General features: G+C 38.1%; 1 protein-coding gene across 5 annotated transcripts in view; it reads left to right on the top strand.

Annotated features, from left to right (window-relative positions):
• ANXA7 (annexin A7) overlaps positions 1–12,482 on the top strand; it is a 38,149-nt gene that overhangs the window by 8,725 nt on the left and 16,942 nt on the right. For 3 of the 5 annotated variants that reach the window (XM_043598032.1, XM_043598033.1, XM_043598035.1), the window contains exons 2-4: positions 9,072–9,126; positions 11,107–11,311; positions 11,930–12,043. In XM_043598032.1, the coding sequence (XP_043453967.1) occupies positions 9,073–9,126; positions 11,107–11,311; positions 11,930–12,043 (373 nt within the window). In that variant the 5' untranslated portion in view covers position 9,072. Of the gene's footprint in view, positions 1–3,560; positions 3,590–9,071; positions 9,127–11,106; positions 11,312–11,929; positions 12,044–12,482 lie in introns of all 5 variants that reach the window. The other 2 variants (XM_043598034.1, XM_043598031.1) reach the window with 1 other exon arrangement.

Raw genomic sequence — 12,482 nt, 5'->3', positions numbered from 1 at the left:
AGCTCCGAGTCAGGTTCTCTTGGGATTCTCTCTCTCTGCCCTTCCCCTGCTTTCGTGCACGCTCTCGCAAAATAAGTACTAAAAAAGAAAAATAATGTAGAAATGGGATTTTGTCACTGGGACAGTTCTTGAGATTTAGAAATTTAAGTTACTTATGTAGTCTTTGTTACTGTAACTACTTGTTGCCTTTAAAATTATTAATTTTCTCATAAACTATTATCAGATTTTTCCCCCTTTCTTTTGACACTGACCTCTTTTGCCCTTGGTCCATCTGATTATTTCTAAGATGCTGTTGTCCCTCTTTTACTCCTTATACCAACCATACTCCTGTTCCTATTTTTACAACTGGGTCTTTGGATTCCAAATGATTATTTTAGAACTGACTGGATCAGTCTTCTTATTATCTTTATTATTGTAACTTTGACTCATTATATGCCTATTCATTCTCAATTTGGTGTTTTTCGCTTCTTGTGCTTATGTTATAAAGAACACTACAATAACTTAAATTTATTATCTCATTTTCCTGTACTGTGTATTCACTTTATTTATTTTTAATGTTCATTTTAGAGCACACGAGCAGGGGAGGGGCAGAGGGGGGAAGTGAAGAGGATCTGAAGCAGGATCTGAGCTGAGAGCAGTGAGCCCAATTTGGGGCTTGAACTCACGGAACTGTGAGATCATAACCTGACCCAAAGTCGGCTGCTCAACTAGCTGAGCCACTCAGGTGCCCCAATATACTGTGTACTCAAAAGGCAGGATACTTTTCTCCCTCATCTTTCTATCAGCACCTAGGACAGTACTTATTACATAATGGGATTTCATTATGTTGAATTGGATTTGTTTAGGGTCTTGATGTAAAAGAAATGGATAATCGTTTACAGCCATAATGGGGAGAAGAGCCAAAACACATTGAAAAGTGTGCAAATTATTTGGTAGATCCAGAAATACCAAAATATTCTGGTACCAAAATATGATTCAGAGACCAGCAGCATCACTATCACCTGAAAAGCCTAGTTAGAAATGCAGAATCTTGGGGCGCCTGGGTGGCTCAGTCAAGCGTCCGACTTCGGCTCAGGTCATGATCTCGCGGTTTGTGAGTTCAAGCCCCGTGTCGGGCTCTGTGCTGACAGCTCAGAGCCTGGAGCCTGTTTCAGATTCTGTGTCTCCCTCTCTCTCTCTGACCCTCCCCCGTTCATGCTCTGTCTGTCTCTGTCTCAAAAATAAATAAAAACGTTAAAAAAAAAAAAAGTAAAAAAAAAAAAAAGAAATGCAGAATCTCATGCCCCATCTCAGAACTGAAACAGAGTCTGCATTTTAACAAGAGCCTCAGGTCATTTACATACATAATGAAGTTTAAGAAGTACTACTTTATCTTGTACATTGTTCAAAGAAGGGAGAGATTAGAGGCACCTGGGTGGCTCAGTTGGTTGAGTGTCTGACTTTGGCTCAGGTCATGATCTCATGGCTCTTGAGTTTGAGCCCCACATCAGGCTGTGTGCTGGCAGCTCAGCGCCTGGAGCCTTCTTCAGATTCTGTGTCTCCCTCTCTGCCCCTCCCTTACTTGCACTCTGTCTCAAAATAAATACACATTAAAAAAAGGGACAGAAGATTTGAGCTGGATAAGTCAGGAAAGGTGAGCGAACCCAGGCATGAGGGCCAAGTCATTTAATAACAGTGGCTTAACCAAAGGCACATTGGGAATGGTTTAAGTGGTAGAGATGTCTCATTGGAGGTTAGGTATTGTTAAGAGATAAAATGAATAGATAAATTAGAGCCAGTACTAAGGAGAACTGAATTTCAGGCCTATACATTTTCGTGTGATACTCTAGCAGTAGTCTTTGAGGAGGTTTGACCTGAAGAGTGATATGCTGAAAGAGGAGCATTTTAGGAAAATTCATCTAGTGATGGTGCCCAGGAAATTATAACTGTGAGAGTATATGCAAGATAAATAGAAAAGTAATTTTACTAAAATAGGCATCAATGATGAAAACCTGGTGTAAGGATATGGCCATGAGAATAGAAATGATGGGTAGAATAGGAGAGGCATTGCAAAGGAAAAAAAGAAAAGTGTTGGGTTACTTACTGTACTTAGTAATAGGTAATTTAAGTAGTGGTACTAGTGACAGATACAGGATTTTTTCCCAAGTTTTTATTTATTTATTTAGTTTTCTTTTTCCAAGTTTTTATTTATTTATTTATTTTTCTTTTTCCAAGTTTTTATTTAAATTCCAGCTAATCAACGTATAGTGCAATATTAATTTCAGGTGTAGAATTTAGAGATTCATCACAGTACCTGGTGCTCATCACAAGTGCCCTCTGCAGTACCCATCACCTATTTAACCCATCCATCCACTCAACTCCCCTCCAGTAACCATCATTTTGTTCTCTATAGTTAAGATATTTTCTTGGTTAGGTATGGGATATTAGGATTGATCTGGTGGAGAATGATGAATATTTAATTCCAGACCAATACCGAAGGCCTCTTAACTGGCCTCTTAGTCTATGTTTCATTGTGTTTTGATGATTGTCTATCTTAAATTATATACTATCTTTTGCCTTGCATATAACATTGCTGTTCAGCTTCCCTAGCAATGTATCATCACCATTTTATTTATTTATTTATTTATTTATTTATTTATTTATTTATTTATTTATTTATTTATTTAAAGTTTATTTATTTTGAGAGCAAGGAGGGGCAGAGATAGGGGAAGAGAGAGAATCCCAGGCAGGCTCCATGCTGTCAGAGCACAGCCCGATGCAAGGCTTGAACTCACAAACTATAAGATCATGACCTTAGCCCAAAGCAAGAGTTGGATGCTTAACTGACTGTGCCACCCAGGTGCCCCTATCCATCACCATTTAAAACTTAGTTTAAACCTTTGGTAATTCTGTTAGTCTCCAATCTTAGTACAGTGTTTTATGGTAGATGCTAAATAAATGATTTTATATAGATGTATTTGCCAGGTATATTATTATATTTGACCAATAGTTTTTTAGATATAAATAAATATTTATTTATTTATTTTGAGGGGGGGGAGCACAAGTGGGGGAGGGGCAGAGAGAGAGAGAGACAGAAAATCCCAAGCAGGCTTCGAGCTGTCACCACAGAGCCCGGTGTGGGGCTCGAGCTTAAGAACTCTGAGATCATGACCTGAACTGAAACCAAGAGTCAGATGCTTAACTGACTGAGCCATCCAGGCACCCCTAGATATTTTTTTAAGAAGGAAATCTTGCAATTTGTGACAACATGAATGAATCTTTTTTTTTTAAGATTATTTATTTATTTAGAGAGAGAAAGAAAGCTTGTGCATGCACATGAGTGGGGGAGTGGCAGAGGGAGAGGGAGACAGAGAATCCCAAGCACCTTCCTCACTGTCAGTGCAGAGCCCGACATGGGGTTTAATCCCACACACTGTGGGATCATGACCTGAGCTGAAAGCAAGAGTCAGATGCTTATGGTTAAGTCACCCATGTGCCCCAGTTTTTTAGATATGATCAGGCTATGAAATGGTATTGTTTTGAATATTTGTTTTCCCCTTATTTATTTGCATTTCTTTTAGGTTGGTAGTGTTTTCTTCAATTGCAAACGGTACTTACACTATACATATATGCGTATATATTTGTGGTTTTTGGGTTCACGTTGGCTGCATTTGTTTTACATGAGTGGTCTTTAAAATTTTTTATAATGTTTATTTATTTTTGAGAGAGAGAGAGAGCGCTAGTGGGGGAGGGACAGAGAGAGAGGGAGACACAGAATCTGAAGCATGCTCCAGTCTCTGAGCTGTCAGCACAGCCTGACGTGGGGCTTGAACTCACGAACTGTGAGATCATGACCTGAGCCGAAGTTGGAGGCTTAACTGACTGAGCCACCGAGGTACCCCTACATGAACGGTCTTCTAAAAAAACCAAAAACTTTATTATGGAAAAATTTTAAATGCACAACTGGACAGAAGAGTGTATTGAATATCCACATACTTGTATAAATAATCAACTTATCTAGTTTCATCTATACTCCTGCATAACCCTTTTATATGATTTTGAAGTGATTCCCAGACATATTTTGTCTATAAATATTCAGTGTATATCTCTAAAAAAGCAGATGCTTTACAAAAATCATAATACCATTATCAGACCTAAAGATGTAATAATTTCTTAACATCATCAGATTTTCAAGTTATTGTTTGCATTTCCAAATAGAAATGAGTTCCTTTTGAAGAAAATAACTTTCAAACTCTCTGGTGCAGACTGCAGTTTGCAAAAGATATTTCCCCTGTCATGTTTGCTGATCAGAATACTATCAAATCTTGATTACCATATATTATCAGAGAATAGGTAATGTATGATTGCCTCTTTAATCCCAGATTGGCTGCATTCTGCCACCCCACCTTATTTTCTTTTCCCCCAATTAGAGAATGTATACTAATTTTAAAATTAGTCTAAGTCTTGGGTGCCCGGGTGGCTCAGTTGGTTAAGCATCCGACTTTGACTCAGGTCATGATCTCATAGTTTATTAGTTTGAGCCCCACATTGGGCTGTCCGCTATCAGCTCAGAGCCAGCTTCAGATTCTCTGTCCCCCTCTGTCTCTGCCCCTCTCCCACTCTTATCTCTTTTTCTCTCTCAAAAATAAATAAACCGTTAAAAGACAAAATCAGTCTAATAAAATTGGATAAATAAATATATTGGCAAATATTGGCAAAATATGTAGAGAGATACTTACACAAGGCTATTCGTTGTAGCACTGTTTGTAAAAGACTAGAAACAACTCAGATGTTTGCTATTAAGTAAACTATGGAAAGTCCACAAAGTGGAATACTATGTAGTTGTAAAAAGGAATGAAGACTATCTATATACTGCTATGAGTGGTCTCTAATAAAAGAAAAAAGCCAAGTGAAGAAACAGTGTATGTATTGGCTAAATTTTATCTAAGAAAGGAATGGGGATATAAATATATACATATCAGCGTAAAAAACACAATAGATGTATAAGCCATAAAAATAATGGTTACATATAGGACGAGGGAATGAGCAGGGATAGAAGCTAATATCTTTCTGAATATATCTTGTTTTATTGATTTGACTTGGGACCAAGAAAATATTTTATGCAATTATAAACTGAAACTTAAAAATTTTTTTTGTTTTTTTTTTTTTGGATAGGCTCCATACCCACTGTGGGGCTTGAATGATCGGCCCTGAGGTCAAGAGTGGCATGCTCTACTGACTGAGCCAGCCAGGTGCCCCCAAAGTAATCTTTAAAAATTAAAAGCACAGTGAAACAGGTGGACCAAATAGGTATCACATTGGTAGCCTAACTCTATAGGAATCATTTTAACTATCTTTAAAACACAGTAATTTGGTTTTTTTGTTTGTTTGTTTGTTTTAATTTTTTTTCAACGTTTATTTATTTTTGGGACAGAGAGAGACAGAGCATGAATGGGGGAGGGGCAGAGAGAGAGGGAGACACAGAATCGGAAACAGGCTCCAGGCTCTGAGCCATCAGCCCAGAGCCCGACGCGGGGCTCAAACTCACGGACCGCGAGATCGTGACCTGGCTGAAGTCGGACGCTTAACCGACTGCGCCACCCAGGCGCCCCTAAAACACAGTAATTTGACTGTGCATTCATAGTGGGGTGTATCCCAGTGTAATGCTCTGAATGTGTTTCCCCTAAAGATGACAGTATTTGGAGGTGAGGCCTTTGGGAAGTGCTAATGTAATGAAGGCAGAGCCCTTATGAATGGGATTAATGCCTTATAAATGAGGCTCCAGAAGGATCCCTTCCCCTTCTGCCACATCAGGACATAGGGAGAAAGCACCAGCTATGAACCAGGAAGAGGGCCCTCACCAGAGAATTTGATCATGTTGGCGGTTTGATCTTTGACTTCCAGCCCCTGGAACGTAAGCAATAAAATTTCAGGTGTTTTGTTATAGCAGCCCATATGGACTAAGACACCCAGAGACACCCCCACCCCAAATTGCAAAAAAAAAAATTTTAAGTTTATTTTGAGAGAGGGAGAAAGACGTGTGCACAAGCGGGGAGGTGGGGGGGCAGAGAGAAGCAGAAACAGAATCGCAAGCAGGCTCCATGCCATCAGTGCAGAGCCCTATGCAGGGCTCGAACTCAGTGAACTGTGAGATCATGACCTGAGCTGAGATCAGGAGTCAGACACTTAACCGACTGTACCACCCAGGTGCCCTGCAAAAAAGAATTTTTAATTGTTTTTAGCAATCATGTTGTAGCAATATGGGTATTTGTATTAATTTCCTGTGGCTGCTGAAAGCCAAAAGTCCTAAATCAGTGTCTCTGGGCTGAAGTTGAGGTGTTAGTAAGGTTGCACTCTCCAGGAGGCTCTAGGGAAGAATCTATTCCTTGCCTCTTCCAGTTTCTGATGGCTGCCAGTGTTTTCCAGTATCTGCCTCCATAGTCACATTGCCTTCCCTTCTGCTCAATTCCCTCTGCCTCCTTTTTACAAGGATACATATTATTACATTTAGGGCCCACCTAGATACTCTAGATAATCTCCCCCAAAGTCTGTAATTTAATTACATCATTTTTGCAAGATAAGATGATACTCAAAATCCAGGAATATCTATTGGAAAGCAGTTATTCAGCATACTAGTTATTATTATTCCAAAACTCTTACGAGTTTATATAGAATTTATACAGTAGGATAAAGTAGGTAGTATGTTAATGTCATTAGGAACTAAGAGGTTCAGTGTAAGGGAAAATATATATAAATATAAAATGTTAAATTAAAAACACTATAATTCTAAAATTGAACTTGAAATATCAATATGAATTTTTTTTTTTTTAATATTACCCTGTCCCATACTGACAAGGCGTAGAGAAACAATGATCAACTACTAGCAGTAAACATTGCTAGTACTCTGGTTGTAATTTCTAAACATCAGTCATTTACCATGAGAACTGATCAGGGATCCTTGGAGAGTAGACTAGGTCTGAGGCAAGAAAAATACAAAATGAGCCTGGAATATCATGTGATATAAAATGGCAAGGAAGTTACCCAAAATGTCTGGGAGATTGTGTCAAAACAATGTGTCAGGCAATATTAAAGGCTTCCCTTAGGGGCTTGGGTGCCTCAGTCAGTTAAGCATCTGACTCTTGATCTCAGCTCAGGTTTTGATCTCAGGGTCGTGAGTTCAAGTCCCATGTTGGGATCTGTGCTGGGTGTGGTGCCTACTTGAAAAGAAAAAAAAAAAAAGCTCTGCTTGGCCAAAGATGGGAGAAATTGAACATTAATAAGAATAATAACTGCAATGGATTGAAATATATCAGATATGTTTATGTTCTTGAATTCATATTGATACTTCAAAATTTATTAGTCATCTTGTTATGCTATGGAACCAATTCATTTTGAAAACTGGTAAATGAAGAGAAAAAGTACAGTCTATATAACTATTTCAGGAAAACCATACAGTTGCTAAAGGGAAATTTCTTGATTCCAGATAATTAATGAAGAAAAAATGATAGAATTAGATCCACACATTGATTATCAGCCACAAAAAAGAGGGACATCTGATCATTAGGTGTTTCCTGACAGAAACAAAGCAGTATTTTTGAGTATTTGTGCCAAAAAAGGAATCTGAATCTGATCAAGCTTCTAGATCTGACTATAAATTTTTAGGAAATAACTTTTAAAGATTATTATGGAGAATCAGTTGGCAAATCCAGATAGAGGGATATTTCAGGACAAATTCTCTGGTTCCTTCAACAAATAAACTGCACTGAAAAAAATGAGAGAGGAGGCTTATAGACTAGAGACATTTAAGAGACACACCAAGTCACTAGAATATATGGACCATAGTTGTATACTGATTTGAACAGCCAAATTGTAAAAAATATTTTGAGATATTTGGGCAAATTTGAACACTGGATACTTGATGATATTAGAAAATTATTAAATTTTTAAGATACAATATTGGTAAATGACTATGTTTTAAAAGAGTCCTTCTCTTTTTACAGATAGTATATTGACATACTTGTGAGTAAAGGGATATGTTTGGGGATTTGCTTTAAATGATCTAGGAAGGATAGTGGTTGGGGTACAAATGAACTAGGATTACCTGTGACTTGACAGTTGTTGAAACTGAACATGAAGTTATCTGAACATTATATTAGGTTGAGCCACAAGAAATTTGTATGTTAAAACGGTTGAATTTCATTAATGCCACGTAGTTCAATCTAACACTGTTCTTTCTAAAATCTTTCAGGTTTTCTATAATAAACAAGTACAAAATAAAAAGCAATAAATATTTAAAAGATAATTAGAAATTTGAACACTGACACATTGATATTATGGTTATATTTTTAAAATAGTCCTGTTAAGAAAAAATGTTTTTAGAGATATATACTGAAGTATGTATAGGCTAAAATGGTAGAATGTCTGGGATTTGCTTCAAAATAATCCAGTGGAGTGATGGGGAATGAATGAGTGTATTGAAAAAACAAAATTGGCCGTGAATTCGTAATTACTAGAGCTGAGTGTTGAGTCTTTGGGGTTTCTTATACTCTTTACTTTTAAGTTTGAAACTTAATCAAAAGTTTATAAAAAAGGTGTGTGTGGATATGAATGTTAACTCTTAACCATTGTTTCCCATAATGTTATATCACCAAATAAAGGGATTTCTATGGCATTTGGAAAGCATTTATTTTAATCTTTACATTTTAATGTTACCTTCTCTTTGTGGCCAGAAACTATTGCAAGTTTTCCACATATGGAAGTGATATAAAATAGATTTAAGTGAAAAATTAATTGGCTTATAGATATTCCATAAATATTCCATAAATAATAGTGCTGGTAGTATTAAGATATGACAAAAATTGTATGGGGAGGATGAAGTTGGAACATCTACTATGCTATGCTGACTCCGTTGGTATGAATGGGGAGATGAAAAAGTATTTTATAAACTTTGCTTATACCTCTAATATTCACATGTTGAATACCTGACAGACTCTTGAAAGAAGATAGATTTTGTATAAAACCCTTGATGATATGTATCTTCTAAGGACTTAACCCTTATAAAAAATTACAGAGGACATTTTTTATTGTTACAGAATGTCATACCCAGGCTATCCCCCAACAGGCTACCCACCTTTCCCTGGATATCCTGTAAGTATTGCCACTTATAATAGTAAAATAGCTCATGTACTTGGAACAGGTGTTGTATAGGACTAGCCCATGACAGATCTTACACATATGCTAGAACAGGGGTCATAAACTCAGTTGCCCAGAGATACCGAGTAGAATAAGTGTGTGAAGGCAGGAGGTGGGAGGGAACGAGAATGTACTTGCCTCATTTATGGAAAGCCAGCAGCTACTCAGCTTCAGCCCAATGTCGCCATGCTGCAATGCAGACTCAATGTTGCTAGATATTCCATTTCTTCAAGTAAAGCCAGAAATACGGATTTGATGTGAAATTGCCCCAATTTTTTAAAATGGGAAATTAATTTTTTTTAATGTTAAATGTTGTATGGCCAATAAAATATGTATGTAAGCTAAATCCATCCCATGAGTCACTGGTTTTTAACCTTTGTATTAGAAGGTTTAAAATAATTAAGGGCTTGACTCAGAGATAACAAATTGCAGTGGATTAGAGGTCCCTGTATTTGCAGTTCTGACACTTTTAGTATTTGGAGTACATTTTTTAAATGTGCTACTAAGTTCTGCCTTGTTGATGTCTATACTATGAGGACTAAACTCCTAGCTGAGGCATTTAAGTAAGAATTATGCATTTCAGTTTTATATTCATAAATGTATAGGGCTTCTTTCTAACAATGGGAGAATAGAAAGAGAGGTCTATGCAGATTAATGTTAATGTAAGTATCCTTATGTAAAATGAATATATAGCTCTCCTGAATTTATCATAGGAGAGAAGAGAATTATGAATATGTTCCTAGGTCCCTATATACTCAACTGGACTCTGGTTACCATTTCAGTTATTATAGACTAATTTCTGAAACAGACAACCCCAACATCCAAGTGACTTAACACAATAAAAACTTGTTTTCTTTAATTTTTTTTTCAACGTTTTTTATTATTTATTTTTGGGACAGAGAGAGACAGAGCATGAACGGGGGAGGGGCAGAGAGAGAGGGAGACACAGAATCGGAAACAGGCTCCAGGCTCTGAGCCATCAGCCCAGAGCCTGACGCGGGGCTCGAACTCACGGACCGTGAGATCGTGACCTGGCTGAAGTCACGCCACCGACTGCGCCACCCAGGCGCCCCAAAACTTGTTTTCTTTAGTCTCCTAGAAGTCAGTGGCAGGTGGGTGGTGGGGTGGGGTATCAAGGAGGCTTTATTCCATGTAGTCTTTCAGGTTACTAGGCTCCTTCCACATGTTGGCTTTATCATCCTCTAGTGTCTTGGATTCCTCCACTGGATTCTCTGCTTCCAGCTGGCAGATAAAGGGAAAGAGGAAGAGAGAGTGTGTAGGATTGGGCAGGAGGTTTTTAGGGGCCAGATTGGAAGTGGTGTACATCACTTCTGTCTCTGTTCATTCACCAGTGTTCAGTCATATGGTCCTACTTTAACTGCAAAGGGGTCTGGGAAAGGTAGTCTAGCTTTGTGGCCAGCCGAGAAAGTTTAGTGAACGTGTAACAATCTCTGCCACTCTTAGACATTTTCTAGTCTGAACTGGGCTCCAAATGTCACACCCCATGGTAACTCAGGTCACTTTTTTGTTCCTACTATGTAACAGGTCCAGGTGTGTCGCAAGAGAGCCAGGAATTCTCTTTAGGGTAGAGAGCTATATGTCTTTCTAATATTTCCAGGTATTAGGAAAATGAAGGAACTAATGAGCTTTGATAGTTTTTCCTGAAGCCTTGAGGTTTCTGAAGAGTCTCGTTCTTACTCCCAAATAGAGAAACAGATCCCTCTTGCCCGACACAGGTAGAATTGAATGTAACTGAGTTCTGAAAAGCAAGTGTTTTGACAAACTAGCATACAGGTAAACTAGTACAAGATACCAAGACTTTTAATGTGACTTTTACTATGTAAAAGAAAATTTAGACCTTAACAGTTATTTCAGTTTGTTTGTTTGTTTGTTTGTTTGTTTTGGTCACATATGAAAAGTTTTCTGGTTTGTCAGCCTGCAGGTCAGGAGTCAACTTTTCCCCCTCCGGGTCAGTATCCTTATCCTACTGGCTTTCCTCCAGTGGGAGGAGGTGCCTACCCACCAGCCCCAAGTAGTGGCTATCCAGGAGCTGGAGGCTACCCTGCCACTGCAGGCTATCCAACCCCTGGAGGCTATCCTGGTGCCCCACCACCAGGGGGAGCTCCATCCTATCCTGGAGGTGAGTAGTGGGTTGTGGCATTAGTGATGATTTGGGATTGCTGTATCATTTTTCCTTCTCTCTCTCTCTCTCTCTCTCTCTCTCTCTCTCTCTCTCTCTCTCTCATCCATTTCATTCTTGCTTGTTTTATATGAGGTCAGAGATGCTCTTAGCCTACTCTCTACCAAAGACCATAAACCTAGCTGGCAAGATAAAGGTTCTTGGGGGCATGAAAGCTGGAAACATTCTCAAAAATTCTGTTGTGAAAAGAATTAGAATAAATCTCATGGTAATAAAGGACCAATATATAGCAGTTTACTTGATTATTTGTAATCTTAAGAATTGATTATGATATTTCACTTAGCATAATTGTGACCTTTAGGACAGCTTTGTCTGAAGGCCAAAAAGCTTAGCATTTTTGTTACTATAAGTTATTTAGTAAGGTGAATGAAGTAAAAATTTTTTAATTTGTTTCAGAACGGAAAAGAGTTGATAAGTTGAATTTAGACCAAAAGAGACTGCTGTTATAGCAGTAATTGCATATTTTTTCCACTTTTCTTAGTGGATATTAGTAGATATTTTCCTAAAGTTTACTCTTCAATCATGAGAACTGTCACTGTATTTATTCTTTTATTCTAGTTCCTCCAGGCCAAGGGTTTGGAGCCCCCCCACCAGGTGGAGCAGGCTTTTCCAGCTATCCACAGCCACCCTCACAGTCTTACGGTGGTGGTCTACCACAGGTCCCACTACCTGGTAGGTACCAGAGAAAAACAATAGTGTGCTACTTAAAATTTTCAGTTGCCACTGAGAGAACTTAGTTATGTTTGGGATAGTCTTTAGTAAACTTTATACTAAGTACTTTTATAATTTTTTTTTTTTTTTTTAATTTTAGCGTTCATGAGTGGGGGGATGGGGCAGAGAGAGAAAGAGAGAAATAGTTTAAAACACATGGTTTCATTTGCAACTACGTGGCTGAAACTAGAGGGTATTATGCTAAGCCAAATTAGAGAAAGACAAATACATGACTTAACTCATATGAAGACTTTAAGATACAAAACAGATGAACATAAGGGAAGGGAAGGGAAGCAAAAATATTATAAAAACAGGGAGGGGGACAAAACATGAGAGACTCTTAAATACGGAGAACAAACAGAGGGTTGCTGGAGGGGTTGTGGGGGGGTGTTGGGCTAAA

This window comes from Prionailurus bengalensis, chromosome D2, assembly GCF_016509475.1.
Source record: "Prionailurus bengalensis isolate Pbe53 chromosome D2, Fcat_Pben_1.1_paternal_pri, whole genome shotgun sequence".
Taxonomy (NCBI): Eukaryota; Metazoa; Chordata; class Mammalia; order Carnivora; family Felidae; genus Prionailurus; species Prionailurus bengalensis.
The sequence above is the reverse complement of the archived record's forward strand: the minus strand, read 5'-3'. Positions and strand labels throughout refer to the sequence as shown.